General features: G+C 34.8%; 1 protein-coding gene across 2 annotated transcripts; it reads left to right on the top strand.

Annotated features, from left to right (window-relative positions):
* The first annotated feature begins 217 nt into the window (after window positions 1-217).
* Window positions 218-4,535, top strand: LOC145003330 (electron carrier/iron ion-binding protein). 2 transcript variants are annotated; one of them, XM_078962462.1, is made up of 5 exons: window positions 218-624; window positions 2,036-2,097; window positions 2,501-2,591; window positions 3,181-3,283; window positions 3,351-3,618. In XM_078962462.1, the coding sequence occupies exons 1-5, from the start codon at window positions 422-424 to the stop codon at window positions 3,414-3,416; spliced, it is 525 nt and encodes a 174-aa protein (XP_078818588.1). In that variant the 5' UTR covers window positions 218-421; the 3' UTR covers window positions 3,417-3,618. The 2 variants fall into 2 exon arrangements, with proteins under 2 accessions (XP_078818588.1, XP_078818587.1); XM_078962461.1 differs by lacking the exon at window positions 3,351-3,618 and adding an exon at window positions 3,945-4,535 and having other exon boundaries at window positions 222-624.
* The last annotated feature ends 16,170 nt before the right edge of the window (window positions 4,536-20,705 follow it).

The following is a 20,705-nucleotide window of genomic DNA, read 5'->3' as shown; positions in this document are numbered from 1 at the left end:
AAACCTCATTTATTTGATTTTTTAATATTTAATTTAAAAAGAAAACCACTTTCTTAAATTACCACAAATGATTGGCCTACATTCATTTACATGGGCACACAATACTTATCAAAAACAAAATAACCTAACCCTATATATATATATATATATATATATTGCCAACCTACTATATAAATGTTTAAATTTTCAAAGGCTCGTTGCTCTTTTTTTTCAGCGATATAACGATGCAGCCCAGCCCAATAAGAGATACAAATTGGGCATCTTTAATTCTTTATTCACCTTCCGTCGTCCTCCGCTGTCCGCCCTGTGCCCTCTGCACGAAACAACGATTCATTTTTTTTTTCTGTAAATCTTATAGACTGTTTAATCATCGTGTAGAATCATCTGAAAATTTGAAAGGTTTGCATATAGGAGTTGCGTAATGGCTACGGCTTCACCTGCTTTAAGCAATACTAGTGCGGATACTACATCAAACACCGGTTACGCCAGCTCCGGCGCTGTAAAAACCACATCTACCGCCACAACCTCTATGGTGATGAGTAATTCGAGCATCAATACTTCTAAGAACCTCCGCGGCCTTAACAAGCCCAAATGCATCAAGTGTGGCAATGTCGCTCGTTCCAGGTCCATATCGTTTCCTTTGATTTCAAGTAAATATTGGTTTTTCGATGTTATTTTCTTTCTTAATTTCACTTTATATTTTCGGAACAGATATTTTTCTGCATGTTTCCGTTTGCGTTCTTGTATAATTTGCATAACGAAAGCCTAGGGTTTTGAGGATGATAATTTATGTTTCCGCTGCCAATAGGCGACATGAATAACATGAAAAAAATGACCGATATGAAGGCAATCTAGCTATAGCGACTGTATGAAAGCCTAGGGTTTCAGCTTCCACCGTGTTATGTCCAAAACACTAAGTATCTCTAGTGAGTTTGAGAATTACAACCATAATGGATTGAAACGATCAAGCTAACGAATAAATTTGGAAGTGAAATAATAAAGGAGCGTGGGTTTATATTGAATAAGTAATTGTATCTGATGTAAGACTAGAATTGAAAACAAACTAAAAAAAGATCTAGAAGCTAAATCCTGAAGAAATGAATATAAACTAATTATTAATTCCTTAATCACTTTGGATCAAGGTCTTATTTCTTTTGAGCCTTTGATATTCAGGGTGGCAGAAAACACTTACGTACAAGTGAAGCTGTTTACAGTGAACTAATCATTTTAGTGATAGGAATCTTGATCATAGAATAGAACTCCTAACTATAAAATGGTTAGATTATGGATTGTAAATTAGGTCAAATATTTATGCAATGCAACGAAGCCTTTTTCCTTGTTTATACAACAAAGTGTTTTCTTATACAAAATAAGTGACGTTTTGGTTTAGGACCAGAAGAGACATTATTTTACCCGTAATTGTTGAGTCATGGTTAGTCAGTTGCTTAAATTGGTAAAAAAGTGAAATATGATTGCACGGATTGGTGAAAGAAGCAATATATAGCTCCATAAATTTGTAAAAGTAAAATAAAAAACATTGTTGCATAGTCAAGAATTTATGGAATGAAACATGGTTGCATAATTTTTGTCCCTGTTACAATCTTGGTATGAATATGCATTTAACCTTTTAAATTAACTAGGGAAGTTATATATACACACACACACACACACACACACACACACACACATATAGTGCTTTCAGGTGTGTTTTACATCCTTTTTTACTTGGAGAAAGATTTATTTCTTATGAATAAAAGTTCTTAATTCTCATGTGATTGTGGGTTTTACTGGATCTGAGAAGAAAGAAGTGACATTGAGATTTTAGAATGGCATAACGTATGCATATGTATTATATAGCAGTCTCTACCAGTAGCTGGTAGTTACTACTGGTTCGTCTCCTTTTATCAAATGTCTGAATGCCATGAATCCATAGATCATAATCATAAATTCATTCCTCATACATTTGTCTTTTGTGTCATTTGGTGCTCTTATGCTTGTCTTTTATTTTTAGATTGATTCTGAAACGACTTTGCAGGTGTCCGTATCAGGCATGCAAAAGTTGCTGTGCAAAAGCTCAAAATCCATGCCATATACACGGTATGACAACGAATACAGGGTTATCATATCCTAAGCACCAGTGAGTAGTGAGAGATACCCTTTTTCCTATTACAGCATTGTACTTTAAAACCCAAGCTGATTATGGAAACGCCTTCCAAATACCAAATAATTTGCACTAGACCTTTCAAAATACTTTTGATAGTACAATGCTATAATTGGGACATTAGAATGTCTTCCTAAGAAAGAAACTGGAAGTGCAGTGTTATAACTTATATTAGAAAGGAATGGAAACAGGATGCTATAAAATTTAAGTAAGTTGCTATATCAGTAGAAAACCTGAAGGATTTTGAAATTGTTAGTAACAGAAAAAGCTAAGTCTAGTCATTTGCTTTATTGATACCATGTCCATGGTTATTATTATTATTATTATTTTTTATCGCAGTGTTGAAGGGCAATTCATCATTTCCAGATAAGACACCATCCTCAACCTCATCTTTCAACTTTCAGCACTCAAATGAGACATCCTCATCAGGGTAAGTTTTTGTATTTCTATATAGGTAACTGTAACATAATAATAACAATAGTCATACCAATAACAATAACAGTAACAGTTATCCAGTATTCTTAATAGTATAATAGTACACAAGAGTTTTAATACATTTTTAAGAATACAGTGAGCATTGTTCTTTTTTGCAGCCCAGCCAGTTATTACTCATTAGAGTTATTGCATATGAAAGATTAAGATTGTTTACATTTTTTTTTCTTTTCTGAACGCTCTTTGATATTTTACCATTTTATGTTATAAATGAAATTGTAGTGTTTCAAATTTAGTCCATCATATGCAATAGAACCCATTTTCATTTATCTAACTTTTACTGGTTTGTTCCAATGAAATGAATAAAAAAACACTGAAGGGATGGAATGAATTGTTGTTGTAAGAATGTGTTCCCTTCCATTTTGTTAACTTTATTCCTTAGCAAAGTGGGGTTCTTTTTCTTTCCATCATGAAATTGTGGTAGAAGTAGAACCCATTTTCATGATCTCAGTTAATTTACTGATTTATTTTCTAAAAAATAACTAGAAAATATTTTTTAAATTATTACATTGTTATTTATTTTATAGGAATGCACATAGAGTCACCTCACTCAGACAACTCTCCAACAATTTCGCTCAGTTCAACAATTTGCAAACTCCTGCACGTGCAAAGAAGCCACTCACAAGAAAGGTGCATATTCAATTCATGCCTTTTTTTTTTTTCTGGATTAATGAAGTTTATAAAAAAAATATTTCAGAAAATGACGGGCTCACTTTGGGAAATGGATGAAAAAATAAATAAAAGCAAATCTGTAAACAGTTAGAACTTAATGGGGAAAGCTTGCTTTGACTGATACTGATATTCTCTATTAAGTTGTTCGATCTTTCTGCATCAAATTATACAGAAACAGTAGTAAACAATAGTTTAATGACTGAATCGATATGATGGTGAAACTCTGTTGTGTTTCTCTATTTTAACCTTTTTTAAAACCATGTGACTGAGAAAAGTGACAAATTAGATTAATTCGCTAAATTGATAAAATTGTAAGCTTTTTTGTATTTTACCCTTATTCTATAAGGACAATATTTCAAATTACAGAGAAAAACTTGTACCTTAAACCATCCAACTGATTTTTGTCCTCTAATGATTAAACTTATTATTATTATTTTTTATTTTTACGAGGGAAAATACAGAAAGCACAACAGACGATGTATATCAAGGATATTTAATTGCAACAAAAAACACCGATTAAATAGCAAAACTGATAAAATAAGTAAAAGCAGTGTATTTTGATGTTTTATTCTATCACGAGAGTTTCTGAAATTACAAAACTGAATTGAACTATATACAGGAGGCATCTCAGATAAACGAGTGGCGGTTTTCAAAGTTGAAAGAATACAAAGATAGAAACATGGAAATCGAAAATGAATCATTCGATAGATATTTAAAAAATATCAGTTTATTGGAGGACGTGTTTGCCCTAAATTCCAATTTAGAAGGAGAGAATGATACAATGGTATCAAAATTGAAAATTATAAGAAGCGAAAACTTGAGGGATAGGATGCGGTTCATTGTGAACAACGGTTTAAAAAATCTGGAAACTGAGACCCAAGAAACCACCACCACTGGGCCTAAGAAGGCCCGGTATTCTAGTCTGGTTGAACTCAATAAAAAACTAACAAATGCCAGAACCACTGAAGATTTGAAATCTTGTCGGTTACTCAAGTCTCAACTCCTCAATCGATCCGAGGATGCTGAGCCTCAGCAAAAGTCATTAAAATGGTTTACTACGGTTACCATTCATCAAGAAGCTCTTGGTCATATTGATGAGCGGTTTAATGGCCTTAAGGAGATTGAGCAGCTTTAGATTGTGCTAATTAATTATCTTGTATAACTCGTTACTCTTCTTAGTTAAATAAAACACCGGTGGTTGGTTGGTTGATTTTGTTTTGTTTTGTCTTGTTTCATGAGATCGATGGTTGTGTTTCATTGCAATTAATTACATTCTTGTTTTGAAGATCTGGTGGTAAGATTGTGAGTTTCAAGTTGTGTGTCTTTCTTGCAAGATAAATAGGCCTTAAACCCTTATGTAACCCTTGTTACTCACATAAAAATTCAAACATACACACCTTAACACGTGGGAAGGGTACATACAAAATAAGCCTATATTTAAAAATTAAACATACACACTCACACAAGGGAAGGATACATATAAATAAGCCTATATTTATATATGCTAGCTAGGTAGTTTTCAGGTCTTCAAGAGTACAATGGACATGAATGTCAAACAATGTATCAAGTCCATCAATGAAATGAAATATGATGCTATAATTAACATACAAACAATTTTCATAAAAAATGAACGCCGATGTTATCATAAAATATTAGCTTAAAGTCAAACTTAAGATATTAGTTTAACGTCTAAACTTGAATATAATATACTAGTTTATGTTGATCGCTAAGGCTAACAAAATGAAGATTTTATTTACAACAAAAAAGAACCTTGTACAAGAAATATAATTTTTTTCAAAAGGTAACATGAATTGTTGGATATATTCACTAATGAGACTGTTTTAAAACTATATATATATATATATATATATATATATATATATATATATATATATATATATATATATATATATATATATATAAGGAGTTGTTCAAATGAAAGCTGCAAAAGGTTAAGAACCCGTGTTTTATAAGTAAATATATATTGTGAATATTACTAAATATATTAAAATCCAAAATTGTCTTTTTGGAAAAAAGGGTAAGATCGTAAATTTTTTTGGTCTAATATTTTCATTCATGCATTCATTCATATTTTAACAAAAAATTTATATAAAATACAAATTTATACAGTCAATTTACAATTTAATACATAAAATTCTTAATTAATATAATCAACATTACATTAATTCACAAATTAAGAGAATTGTCAAACCCAAACTCTGATGAGTTTTGAGCATAACAAACAATCCTACGTGAGCATGCAACCCTAGATTTGAGCTACATTTACTCTAATTGAACATACAATAAGAACAAGAATGTAGAAACCCTATAACTTGTAAGAAATTGGGTTATAGAAATAGCCTTGAAAATTCTGAGAATTGTGGTTTCATTTTCAGATTAAAGTATTTGGGTGGTACTTCTAATCTTTAATCGGATAAGACTTAGAATTGAGAAAATAGAAGAGAGAATGTTCAAGATGTTATGAAGAAGAAGAGTACCAACAACTGATTTCGAAAATGATCATATAACCAGAAAAACTTCCTGGCTTAAAACTGCCGTAATAGTTTTATGTCTTAAAACTATCCAAAAAACGGTCACACACTAACTTAAATCCGGGTCTAGAATATGGATCACAAAACTAGGTACATTTACCAAAAATCCGGATTTCTGATGCATTTTTAATATAGTAATATAACATATTACTATATTAATATAACATATTACTATATTAAAAATAGAATATCGACCCCAGCCAGGAGCTCTGCCCCTTCGACCCCGCTCCCAGGGGCGCTGCCCCCGGACCCCTGTCAGTTTAGGGGCTTTGCCCCTAAATAACAGTATGCTTTCAACAAAGACAAAATTAAACAAATATGCACTCTGCACCATACCAATTTGTTCAATAATTGTCAAAATTACACTTTAATAACATTAGTGATATAAAATCACCAACAAACCTCCCCCATTTAAGTGTAATCTTGATTAAATTAACATTAAAATCATAACAACCACAAACTGATGCATAAATGAAATATCGTGATGATTGACTTTCACATTAGTATATTACTCATTCCAAATATTCGAATATCAGGGTGTTACTAAGGATTGAACCCTTTCTATTCTAAGTGAATACATGAAGATAATATACACAACAATTTACATTCTCAAAGTTCTAACTTGACACTATATTTTACTAGCTTGTGTCCCATCCTTCAATAAGCATATCAAAGCCAAGTCCTAACTTCTTGAAGGAGCTAAACTTCATGCTTATATATGTAGTCCTTTTATTCTTGCACCCGTAAATGCAATTTTTCAAAAGAACTATTAAGAATATAAATTCAATCTCCTTAACTTGCAGTACTGAACACATACCTTGGGATGATAATAATAATGTGTTTCAATCTTTAAATATCAAGCTTTCCACATTGAATTCAACATCTAATATTACATTAGATGGGAACTTGGTATCTCAATATAAAAGATTTTAAGTGGACTTTAAACCCATCCCTACAGTCGCCTTGTGCACATAATCTCTTGCTAACCCTTTGGTTAGATGATCAACCAAATTCAACTGAGTTCTTACAAACTCCACAAATATCACACCAGTCATGATGAGCTCATGAATCATGCTATGTCTAACACCTAAATGTCTAGACTTTCCATTGTACACTTAAATATAAGCCTTAGCCAAGGTTGCAACACTATCACATCTGATAGAAATGGTAGATATCGGTTTGGGCCATAATGGAATTTCATAAATTAAATTCCTTAGCCACTCAACTTCTTTACCAGCAACAGACAATGCAACAAACTCAGACTCCATGGTTGAGTTAGTAATATAAGTCTGTTTCTTAGATGTCCAAGAAATGGCACCTCCTCCAAGAAGAAACACCCAACCACTTGTAGAGGAGTGATCCTCTAAGTTGTTAATCCACCTAGCATCTGAATAACCTTCCAAAACAGAAGGATATCCACTATAAGTTAAACCATAATTCATGGTCCCTTTCAAGTACTTGAATACTCCACTCACAGCTTGCCAATGATGTGAACTAGGATTACTAGTATATCTACTAAGCCATCCCACATCATATGCTATATCAGGCCTAGTACTAATCATGGCATACATTAGACAACCAATAGCCCCTGAGTATTCAAGTTGAGACACTGGAGATCCTTTATTAGGTAGAAGCTTAAGACTAGGATCTATAGGAGTGCTAAGAGGAGAAAAATTCTCAAAGTTAAACTTTTTCAATATCTTCTCAATATAATGAGATTGAGAAATTGAAATCCCATTGTTTCATTTTCTAATTCTTATACCAAGAATTACCTCAATCTCCCCCATGTCTTTCATATCAAAACTAGATGATACAAATTTCATAGTTTTATCAACTTCTTCTAAATCAATACCAAAAATCAACATATCATCCACATATAAGCAAATCATGACTCCTTTACTAGAAGTATCAAATTTTCTATATACACACTTGTCAGCTTGGTTTAATGCAAAACCATTAGACAAGACAACATCATCAAACTTTTGATGACATTGTTTTGGTGCTTGTATCAAACCATATAATGATTTCTTCAACTTGTTCCTTCAACCATATATAGTTGAAAATCAGATCCAAAAGACTTAGCTTTTTTAGCTATGGTGATTTTCCTAGGTTCAGGTATAGAACTTGCACCACCAGAAACATCTTCAGCTTGAGTAGTACTCTTGCTAGAAGATTGATGAATCATGTCCCTTGGTCTAGGTATAGATGTAAATCTTTCTTCATCAAAGATAACATCTCTTGACTCTATCGCTATGTTTATAGACACAGAGTCATTAGATTCTAAAAAATAGAATCTATATGCTTTGGAATGCTTAGCATATCCAATAAAGATACAATCTACACCTCTCTTACCCAATGTTTTCCTTTTGGGTTTAGTGAGCCTTACAACTGCTCTACAATCCCAAACTTTGAGATAACTCAAATTTGGTACCTTTTTACACCAAAGTTCATAAGGAGTATTCTTACTTATTTTATTTGGAGTTCTATTCAAGATATAACATGCAGTTAACACTGCCTCACCCCAAAACCCTTCACTTAAACCAAAATATGACAACATGGAATTAACCATTTCTTTCAAAGTCTTATTCTTCCTTTCAGCTACTCCATTTTGCTGTGGTGTATATGGAGCTGTGGTTTAATGTATTATTCTAGTTGATTCAAAATAAACTTCTTGGAAACAAGAGGTATGTTGTTACTTTTAGTTAGCATGCATGTTTTACATTTTTCATTATTTTGCATATCAAAAGCAGGAATTAAACTCATTTTTGACATGTCTTTTGATCTCTTGTAATGAATGTGTCCTAGTCTAGCATGCCATAATTCAGATTTATGAAAATTATTGTTAGTACTACTACAAGGCATGCAAATAGAATTTTCACTAGAAGGATAATTAATATTAAACCTAATCATTCCATTACATATATAGCCAAATCCCATAAAAGAACCATGTCTTGACAAGATATACTTGTCACTTTCTAAGACTTGTTTGTAACCACAATTATTTAATACAATTTCAGACACGAGATTCTTACGAATCCATGGAACATATAAAACATTGTTCAAACATAAATATTTCCCAGAAGTAAAAGTAAGTAAAACAGATCCTATGCCATTGATTGGTTCACTTGCAACATTCCCCATCTTCACAACAGATCCATCTTCAATTGGTTGCAAGTCCTTGAACCAATATAGATCTTTTCAAACATGACTTGTTGCTCCCACCATGCAACTTTATCATCCTACACATAAAATGCTTCAGAAATCATAGAAATATAATTTTGAATATATTTAGAATTCTGCATGAAAATAGAAATCTGACCTTGTTGCTTTTCTGGATCCTTGGATCCACTTGGTGCAACACCATCCTTGTTCACTTTGCGAAGACGACAATCTTTCTTGAAGTGACCCGGTTTGTTACAATTCCAACAAACCAACTTAGCCTTCTTTTTGAAGACTTGTCATCCTTTCCTTTAGACTTCCTTTTTCCATTAGACTTCTTAGGATTCTTTGAACTTTCTCCTTCTACCATGTTCACAGAAGAGGAACCAACTTGGTTCTTGCCTTTAGGATTGTTATCAAGTTCTTGAGTCCTTATGGACTCTTCAATCCTTAAATGGATTCCAAGTTGAGTCAAAGTCAATTCCTCTTTGGTATGTTTCATATTATGTTTAAAATCCTTCCAGGAAGGGGGCAGTTTGTCAATGATCATAGCCACATAAATGGCTTCATCCATTTTCAGATTGTGTTGAGCAAGCTATCCTAAAATCCTTAACATTTCATGGAATTGTTCTATAACAGGTTTGGAGTCAATCATATTGTAACCCATAAAGTTACTAACAAGAAACTTCTTACTAGAAGCATCTTCAGCCATGTACTTGGATTCAAGAGAATCCCACAATTCTTTTGCAGATTCGAAATTTTGATAGATATCAAAAAGAGAGTCAGACATACCATTGAGAATATGACCATGACATATGTAATCATCATTTTCCCACTTTGATCTTCTTCTTGTTGCCTCCAAAGGTTCATCTTCAACAGATTCTGGTAAGAATGACATAGGTGTACTCAGAACATACACCACTTTCAGAGTGGTAAGGAAAAACTTAATCTTCTTCTGCCATCTACGAAAATCTTGCCCTTCAAACTTGTTCAGTTTTTCAAACTTACTTGTAATTTCCTTCATAGAATCACCACTTGCCATGATTATAAAAATACTTTAATCTTTGTAAGAAATTGGGTTATAGAAATAGCCTTGGAAATTCTGAGAATTGTGGTTTCACTTTTAGATTAAAGTATTTGGGTGGTACTCCCAATCTTTAATCGGATAAGACTTAAAATTGAGAAAACAGAAGAGAGAATATTCAAGATGTTATGAGAAGAAGAGTACCAACAACTGATTTTGAAAATGATCATATAACCAGAAAAACTTCCTGTCTTAAAACTGCCATAACAGTTTTATGTCTTAAAACTGTCCAAAAAACGGTCATAAACTAACTTAAATTCGGGTCTAGCATATGGATCAAAAAACTGGGTACATTTACCAAAAATCCGAATTGCATTTTTAATATAGTAATATAACATATTACTATATTAAAAATAGAATATCGACCCCAGCCACGGGCTCTTCCCCTTGGACCCCGCTCCCAGAGGCGTTGCCCCCGGACCCCCGTCAGTTTAGGGGCTTTGCTCCTAAATAGAAGTATACTTTCAACAAAGATGAAATCAAACAAATGTGCACTCCGCACCATACTGATTTGTTCAATAATTGTCAAAAGTGACATTGATCAACAAATTAACCCCATTACACTTAAATAACATTAGTGATATAAAATCACCAACATAACTCTAGTATATAATCACAATTACATAATTAGGGTTACAAAGCATACTCTTTGATTATTATATAGCAATAACAATCCGAATCAATAATGTTGTTGAGACTTTGAGAACAAGCGTCACAATTTTCACGCTTCTAGTGGCTCACACCCAACACTAGCAATTGAAGAAGATTATGGAAAAGGAAAAAGGAGACAAATTTTCAGTTGGAATTCTCTAGGAAGAAGTATCCGAAAACATTAGAGTTATATCCCTATTTATAGTGGAATCAGGAAACCCTAGATAAGCCCAAGTCTAGGATTATCTTAAACTAGGTAATTATCCAATTTCCTGATTATCAATTAGAGACTATTCTAGAAACCCTAAGGCTCTAATAAAAGTGTCCATAGCCTATGGAAGGTTCTTGACTGCCTCTTGCTCAACTATTGGACAATTACAAATCAGTCCCTACACTTTTAATTAATTCTTTTAATCCCATAATTAATTCTAATTAATTTCTAATTATATATTAATTAAATATTACTATTTCTAATTAATATATTATTCTCATAACATATTAATAAATTAATTATTTCAATTTATTAATCAAATTAATAAATCAACCTCTTTCTCAAAAATCATCCTTCCCAGTTGCTAGTCTTGATGGCAACTCAAAAGGACTATGCTACTATCAATTCAAGTATATACTAATTATAGTTATGGGCTTAGACACCTAATCCAATAGTCTCCTACTTGGATAAGTCTAATAAGTACAGTTGCAAGTATATGCTCTAAAATTGATTTGCAAATTATAGCTCTCAAATCCGCTGTCGAACTCTGACCCAGTCAGTTACGTGTCCTAAGATAAGTGATCATATAATCCTCCGTGCTGCAAGATATCATGTGGACAAATGACATGGAACATAATCAATCTTATTATCCAAAACTTTGTTTCCCGATTTATAATTTGTAATGATAAAGAACTACTAATTGAACACATCAATTTAGTCCTGGCTGGGCCCGACACTATAAGTCAACACCAAATCATCGAGGGGTCCAAGATATCACTTTTCCCGGTAGGACAAAAGGAACATATAAACTTTGACTTATATGCTTGTACTATTTACTCATCAAATCATGCACAACAATACATTTTATAACATCAAGTTTCTGATACGTTTATACATTATCAATGCATAATCAACTTGTAAACAACAACTCATATATCACCGTTTCAAGATTACAAGATATTATCATCTCAGAATTACTTGTGATAAATTCTATGAAGTAATCCTCTAAGCGCGGGTTAATCCAATACTTAAATTCTCCATTTCAAAAGTACTCAAGAATACTATAGCAAACTATTTCTATGTCTAAACCCTTAGACAATCTACAATCTGATTCATGATAGTATTATTTCATGACTTACTTCCAAAAGTATGATTGATTGTGGATGTTTGAATAATCTAATTATTTTAGAACAGATAAACTTTGACTTATATGTTGTACTATTTACTCATCAAATCATGCACACCAATACAATTTATAACATCAAGTTACTGATGCGTTTACACATTATCAATGCACAACCAACTTGTAAACAACAACTCATATATCTCCGTTTAAAGATGACAAGATATTATCGTAAATTCTAAGAAGTAATTCTCTAAGCGTGGGTTATACTTAAATTCGCCATTTCAAAAGTACTCAAGAATACTATAACAAACTATTTCTATGTCTAAACCCTTAGACAATCTACAGTCTGATTCATGATAGTCTTATTTCATTACTTACTTCCAAAAGTACGATTGATTGTGGATGTCTGAATAATTTAATTAATTTTGAAGTAAAACATGCAAAATGAAACACACTTATAAACGATTGACAAAAGATAGTAAACAATACTTATAAATAGTTCCCCATTACTTAATCATCAAATGACACTTACATTTACTTTGTTACAAGTTTCAAAACACTTATCTCACTACTAAAACTAATATCATCCTTTAGACCAATGCTCCTTGCATGCTGAATATGCTTAACCCTACTCAGACCCTTAGTGAGGGGATATATAGGATTTTCTTCTAACGATACCCTCTTCACAACGAGGTGTCTTTCTTCTACTCTATGTCTGATAAAATGATATTTTCTGTCGGTATGTCTCGATCTGCCATGATATATTGGTTCATTTGTCAAGGAAACCGCTCCTTCATTATCACATAAAATCTCCATTGGATCCTTTATGGCTGGCACAACTCCAAGGTTTCTGATGAAGTTCTTCAACATATAGCCTCCTTTGATTCTTCACTTGCTGCTATATACTCTGATTCACTGGTAGAATCAGCCAATGTTCCCTATTTGGAACATTTCCAGGTTACCGCTCCTCCATTAAGGGTAAACACCCATCTAGTTTGAGAATGAAAGTTGTATCTGTCTGTTTGAAAGCTGGCGCTACACCCGATTACTCTTAAGTTGTCACTACCGCCGAGCATAAGGACCCAGTCCTTAGTTCTTCACAGATACTTGAGAATATTCTTGACCGTTATCCAATGAGATCTTCCCGAATTCCCCTGCTAATGACTAACCATGCTCAAAGCGAAAGCCACATCAGGGAGAGTATATTTCATAGCATACATGATGGGTCCAACGATGAAATCATATGGAACTCTACTCATTTTTGCTATCTCTACATCGGTACTCGGACTTAGAGTCTTACTTAGTTTGGTATTACTCTGAATTGGTAATTCTCCCTTGTTGGAATTCTCCATACTAAAATGTTTTAGTACCTTATCCAAGTATGTACTTTGACTAAGTCCAATTAGCCTTTTACTCCTGTCTCTCAAAATCCTTATCCCCATAATATAAGCAACCTCTCCCAGATCCTTCATAGCGAATCAGTTTCCAAGCTAAGACTTAACTTCTTTCAAAGTTGGAATGTCGATGAGAAGTATGTCATCAACATACAATATCAGGAAGGTCATTATCCTCCCACTAGCTTTGACATATACACGAGATTCATCTTCACTTCTTAAGAAGCCAAACTCTTTAACTTTCTCATCAAAGCAAAGATTCCATCTACGAGAAACTTGTTTCAATCCATAGATTGATTTCTCAAGCTTACACACTTTATTCGGGTACTTATCATCCAGAAAACCATCTGGATGACACATGTAAACATTATCAACGAATTTCCCATTAAGGAAAGCAGTTTTGACATCTAACTGCTAGATTTCATAGTCATGAAATGTAACTATGGTTAGCATCACCCTAATAGATTTAATCTTGGATACTGGTGATAAGGTCTTATCATAGTAAACCTATGGGGTTTGATCAAAGCCCTTCGCAACAAGTCGAGCTTTGAAAGTGTGTACCTTTCCATCAATGTCAGTCTTCTTCTTGAAGAGCCATTTGCACCCAACTACCTTACGACCTGTTACATTGTTACCCAAATTCCAAACTTGGTTGTCATACATTGACTTGATCTCTCTGTCCATTACCTCTTTCCACTTGGTAGCCTCAGGGCCTGCCATTGCTTCCTTGTAGTTAGCGGGTTCATCCAAATCCACCAGTGTACAATCACTGATAAATGTATTGCCTTCTGTCATTATATAGAAACCATACAACACAGACAGAATGCTAATGTCACACCCCCAAACCAGAATGGTGGAAACATTCGGGGGTGGATGACTTCACGTAGTACCATAACAATTGAATATCGTAAAGAAAGTAACACAACCATCATAAATATAATAAAAACGTTCATTGTTGCGTTGTACATATTTACAAAAGAATATTACAATATGATGATTCAAAATGTTTGATAATAAATGCCTTGGCGTTCCTTCTTCAAAAGCTGGTAGTTACCTGTATTACTGATTACCTGAGAAATACAAGTGGTTTCGAAAAAGTGTCAACAATAAAGTTGGTGAGTTCAGAAGTGTTTTTGTATTGAAAAAGTATGTCTTTTTGGAAGAAAATAGATGAACATAGTTTCCAAAAAATCCAATATTTTCCACTTATAGTTTGAAAAGTTCCCAAAGTGGGAGGGCGCTAGTATCTTTCGTGCTTTAAATGATAACAATGAATTTTGTACTCAAAATAATGTAAATACTAAATGCATTTATGAGTTTCGTAAATCAAACTTGTTTTATACTTTCATGTGATTCTTTTAACCATGTTATTGACATAGGCTGCTTGTAACAACATTCTTCAGGTGTTGTAGTGTTATGACATTTGTCACCCCGGACTTGCCGGTTGAACTGTGGCTAACAGTTTAGGTGAGGGGTTGTCAATCCCGTATAGATCTATACACAAGTATCACGCTCTCCCTCCAAGAGATTATGGTTTATAATATAGGACTTGAAATGCATACATTGAGAGTATGTTGAAGTTTAGTATCTCACAATACTTAGTATAAATAGATTTACGATAAGTAAGTCGTTATTTCCCTTCAGATAAAAGTATTTCGTTTTTCAAGATGTGTACATAAGAATGTATGAATAACTCACAAACTATACCCATTATAGTTTTTGTTTTCAAAAAGTGTGTTCCATTTGGTGAAAGTAACTCGGTGAAATACTACTTGATACGTAAAGTAAAATGTTGATATCGAATAAGAATACGATAGAAGTTGTATTTATATCTATGTAAAATGATATGTTTTATTGTATTGTACTTGTATTCCCCACCTAAAACATGAAAAGACTTGAAAAGTAGGGTTATGAACTCACTTGTTCGGTTTGAAGAGAGTGAGACTAGAGTCGAGCAGAACTTCAACTGCGGAAAGCTGCGTCTTCGAGCTTTTCAGGGATCTCGGTAGCGTAGAACCTTTGCTGGGGGCTCAGGTATGGAATCGAGGGCGTCGGGATGGCCTCTGGAGCTTATAAGTGTGTGAGAGTGAGTGAGAGTTTGAGAAAGGTGTACCAAAAGCCGGAGCTCATGCCCTCTATTTATAGGGTTGAAAACGTGAGTACGCTGGCGTACTACCGGAGTACGCTAGGCGTATGCGTTACGTTGGGCGTAAATTTGCATCATGCCTTACGACTCGCGTCTAGCTAGGCGTAGATCCTGCAGCCGATGGGACTCGACCCTGCACCTGAGTACGCTGGGCGTACTCTTAAATTACGTTGGGCGTAATTCCTGCTTCAATCTTCTAAATTCCGTAACTTTTGCGTACGGGCTCCGTTTTTCGCGTTCTTTATATCCACGCGTAGGTGAGACTATGCTCTACAACTTTCATTTAGACTCTGTCGGCTAGTTTTGACTTTATTTTTAATGTTATGTTTTTAATAGGCCGGGACTGCTAAAGTCCGTTAAAAATTCATAACTTCTTTATCCGACGTCTGTTCTCGTTTGTCTTTTTATCATCTTACTCCTGTTGTGGAGACCTTCAACTCTCGTTTAGGTTGCGTTAGCTAAATATCGTTCGATTTTTAATCCGAGTTTTTAGCCCTCTACTGCTGTTACGAAACTTAGAAAATTCGTAACTTCTTCATACGAGGTCCAATTTGGGTGATCTTTTTATGTACGTTTATGGTTTAACGAACCCTACGAATTTTGTTTAGATACTTAAGGCTAAAATATATTTTATTGAAATTTCACTTTTAATGTTAAATAATGTTTTACCGGGTGTGTCGTGAATATTTGAGCGGTCATAATTTCTTCATTATAGCCCGATTTTGAATGTTCTTTATGTTTTTGGACACTTTGGCACTATATCTAACATTTGATGCATCCCAAATTTAGATTTTTGAACACTTTATTTTTGAGGTTCATTTCATTGATTCAAAATAGTTTCGTTGTATTTGACTTTTGAGTGTTACGTTGTTTTGGAAAAATATAGGGTTGTCACATCATCCCCCCGTTAGAGGAAATTTCGTCCCGAAATTTAGTCTAAGACAGAGTTTACGGGTTAGGAAAAAGATGTGGGTACTTTTGTTTCATCTGATCCTCGCGTTCCCAGGTGTATTCAGGTCCTCGCTTGGCGTTCCAGCGGACCTTTACAATAGGTATGCGGCTTTGTTTAGTTCTCTTAATTTCCGATCCATGATCTCTACTGGTTCTTCTATGAACTGGAGATTCTCATTTATTGCAATTTCATCCAGAGGGACGCCGAGAGTCTCATCGGACAAACACTTATTTAGGTTTGATACGTGAAAGGTAGGGTGTACGTTGCGGAGTTCCTGAGGTAATCGGAGTTTGTAAGCCACCAGACCGATCTTGGCAAGGATCTCTAATGGTCCAATGTACCTTGGGTTCAGCTTCCCACACTTTCCAAAACGTATTAATCCTTTCCACGACGAGACATTTAGTAGGACACGGTCTGCAACTTGGAATTCCAAGGGTTTCTGTCTTTTATCAGCATAACTCTTTTGTATGTCCCTTGATTCCTTCAGTTGTTCCCGGATCTGAACAATCTTCTCCGTAGTTTCTCTTATGATTTCTGGCCCAGTGAGAGTGTTGTCCGTTGCTTGTCCTCTTGCTAGTTGTGTGTCACCCACTTTAGCCCAACATAGAGGTGACCTGCACTTGCGGCCGTAGAGGGCTTCGAACGGGGCTGCCTTGATGCTAGTGTGGTAGCTATTGTTGTACAAAAACTCGACCAATGGTAAATGGGTGTCCCATGCCTTGCCAAAATCGATTACGCAAGCCCTCAGCATATCTTCTAGGGTTTGTATAGTTCTTTCACTCTGGCCGTCGGTTTGAGGGTGATACGCAATACTCATGTCTAGTCTTGTTTCTAGAGCTCTTTGCAGCGATTGCCAGAACCTTGAGGTGAATCTACTATGTCGGTTTGAGATAATGGATATTGGCACACCATGCAACCATATAATCTTCCTGAGATATGTTCTAGTTAGCTTCTCCAACTTATCCATTTCTTTGATTGGTAGGAAGTGCGCACATTTAGTTAACCTGTCGACGATCACCCAGATGATGTTGAGTCTGCTTGTCGTCTTGGGTAATTTGGTTATGAAATCCATGGTTATCCGCTCCCACTTCCATTCAGGTATTTCTGGTTGTTGTAACAATCCCGATGGATTTTGGTATTCCACGTTAATTTTGGCGCACGTCAGATATTTGCTCACGTAGGTAGCAATTTTAGCTTTCATGTTCGGCCACCAGTACAGCTTCTTGAGGTCCAAATACATCTTATCAGAGCCGGGATGTATGGAGTATCGTGTCTTATGGGCTTTGTTCATGATGACTTCTCTGAATCCACCAAACTTCGGTGTCCAGATCCGATCCATGAAGTAATGAACTCCATCATTCTTGACTTCAAAGTTCTTATCCATTCCCCTTAAGGCTTCCCCCACCATATTTTTGGATTTCAAGGCTTGTATTTGGGCTTCCTTGATTTGCGTGGATAGGTGTGAATGGATCGTCATAGTTAGAGACTTCACTCGATGGCCCGAGTATTCCTTTCGGCTGAGTGCATCAGCCACCACGTTAGCCTTTCCGGGATGATATCGAATCTCGCATTCGTAATCATTTAGTAGTTCCACCCACCGTCTTTGTCTCATGTTGAGTTCTTTCTGGTTGAGGATATGCTAGAGGCTTTTATGATCGATAAAGATCGTACATTTTGTGCCGTAGAGATAGTGCCTCCATATCTTTAGAGCGAAAACGACTGCTCCTAGTTCAAGATCGTGCGTCGTGTAGTTTACTTCGTGCGTCTTTAGTTGTCTTGAGGCATAGGCGATGACCTTCCCTCACTACATCAGAACACACCCTAGTCCTTGGTTTGATGCATCACAATAGACCACGAATTCCTCTATTCCTTATGGTAAGGTTAGGATGGGCGCACTACATAAGGCTCGCTTTAGTGTTTGAAACGCAATGTTTTATTTTTCTCCCCAATCTAAGGTCACACTTTTCTGAGTTAGGATGGTAAGCGGCTTAGCAATCTTCGAAAAATTTTGTATGAACCTTCGGGAATACCCAGTGAGTCCCAAAAATTGTTGGATTTCTGTTGGGGTCCTTGGAGTCGTCCAATTCTCTATTGCTTTGATCTTGGAAGGATCCACGTGTATCCCCTCGTTGCTTACTATGTGACCTAGGAAATCTACTTCCCGAATCCAAAAATCGCACTTTGAAAATTTTGCGTATAGCTTCTCTACCCGCAATGTTTCCGAAACTTGGCGTAGGTGATGGCTGTGTTCTTCCTCGATTCTTGAATAGATGTGTATATCATCTATGAACACAATCACGAATTTATCTTGGAAGGGATGACATACTCGGTTCATCAAGTCCATGAACACTGCTGGTGCATTTGTCAATCCAAATGGCATCACTACAAACTCGTAGTGACCATAGCATGTTTGGAATGCCGTTTTGGGGATGTCTCCCTCTAGCACCCACAGTTGGTGATAACCAAATCTTAGATTGATCTTGGAGAAGTAGCTTGTGTCACACCCCGAAAACCGAAGGCGGAAACATTTCCGGGGCGGACTCCACGTTGAGTATCAAATCCAATGTACATAGTAACACATTAAACACAAAACATTACATTACATAGAATTGTTTACATCTGTTTGAAAGAAAAGTTATAAAAGTGTTATATACATATATCATATGAACAAAAACAAAGACGAGTCTTCTAACGCTCCATCTTCTCCAAAAGGTGGCGGTGTACCTGTCTAATGCCGACCTGAGAATACAAGCAGTTTGAAAATCAGCATAAAGTTGGTGAGTTGATAAGCGGTTTTGTTTTGAAAAGAATGAGTTCCCTTTTTGGTTTCTGAAAAAGTTGTTATCCAAGAAAATCCCATATTTTCTTATGTAAAACAATTTAGTTATCATTTCGTTACTTACTTCGTTTACGAGTTGTTACGTTATTCCAGGAAAATCCCATATTTTCCTAAGTGTTTAGCTATCCTTTTTATACTTAATTCGTAGTTTAGATTATAATGTGCTAGTAACTACCTTACTTATAGTATTAGTTGAGTAATCTGATATCTTAGTTATCCTACATTCGATTGTTGATTATCTGCTATACTTAGAGGTATTTTCGAATATTTGGATTCACTCAGAAGCATACATTAAGAGTATTTTCGAAGTTCTGGTGAATTCCAAAAGAGTACCTTAGATGTATTTTCGAAGCTCTGTCGACAGTCGATGTCCAGAGGCATACTGTCAAATTAATTTCGAAACTCTGGTGACACCCAAGGGGTACACAACCTGTATATTCGAAGTCTTGGCATCATCCAAAGGAATTATTTCGTATTCGTATTCATATTCCTAGTCTTATTCCTAATTCTATTCGTATTCGTATTTATATTCGCATTCGTATTCGTATTCGTATTCGTATTCGTATATCTATGCTATTCGTATTCGTATTCGTATTCGTTTTCGTATTCGTTCTATCCTATTAGTTATATTCGTATTCGTTCTATCCTATTAGTTATACTCGTATTTGTATTCGTATTCATTCTATCCTATTAATTATATTTGTATTCGTATTCGTATTTGTATATCTATTCTAATCCTATTCGTATTCGTAATCGTATTCGTATTCGTATTCGTATTTGTTATATTCTATTAGTATTGAACTTAGTTTATGATTAGTATGATTCCTTATACAAAACATAATATGAAACTTAGGTTATACCATATATTAAAGGAATCTATATTTAGTTTGACAATTCACTCTGCAATTCGAACAAATGGTTAGTATGATTTTTGGTACTGAAAGTATACAAAATATGAAACATTTGAACAAAAAGTAATAAGTTTAAGTACAAGATTTCCTTGTACTTTTGCTTGTATTTCCCCCTGAAAACATTTGAAAAAGGGGTAGGGGTATGAACTCACCGGTTTGGATCCTAAACGTCAGTTTTAGGTTTGCAAATGCACAAGAGTCCTATGAATTATGAAAAGATACACATTTTTATCTAATTAGGACTTGAATAATTTATTTGTTAGGGACAATCACTTCTAATCGTGAAAACACTTCATTACAAGCGTTTGGAGGGACCCGTGTGGCATTTGAGGACACATATGGCTTGGATAATGTG

Source organism: Lactuca saligna, chromosome 6, assembly GCF_052625555.1.
Source record: "Lactuca saligna cultivar CGN05327 chromosome 6, ASM5262555v1, whole genome shotgun sequence".
Taxonomy (NCBI): domain Eukaryota; kingdom Viridiplantae; phylum Streptophyta; class Magnoliopsida; order Asterales; family Asteraceae; genus Lactuca; species Lactuca saligna.
The sequence above is the reverse complement of the archived record's forward strand: the minus strand, read 5'-3'. Positions and strand labels throughout refer to the sequence as shown.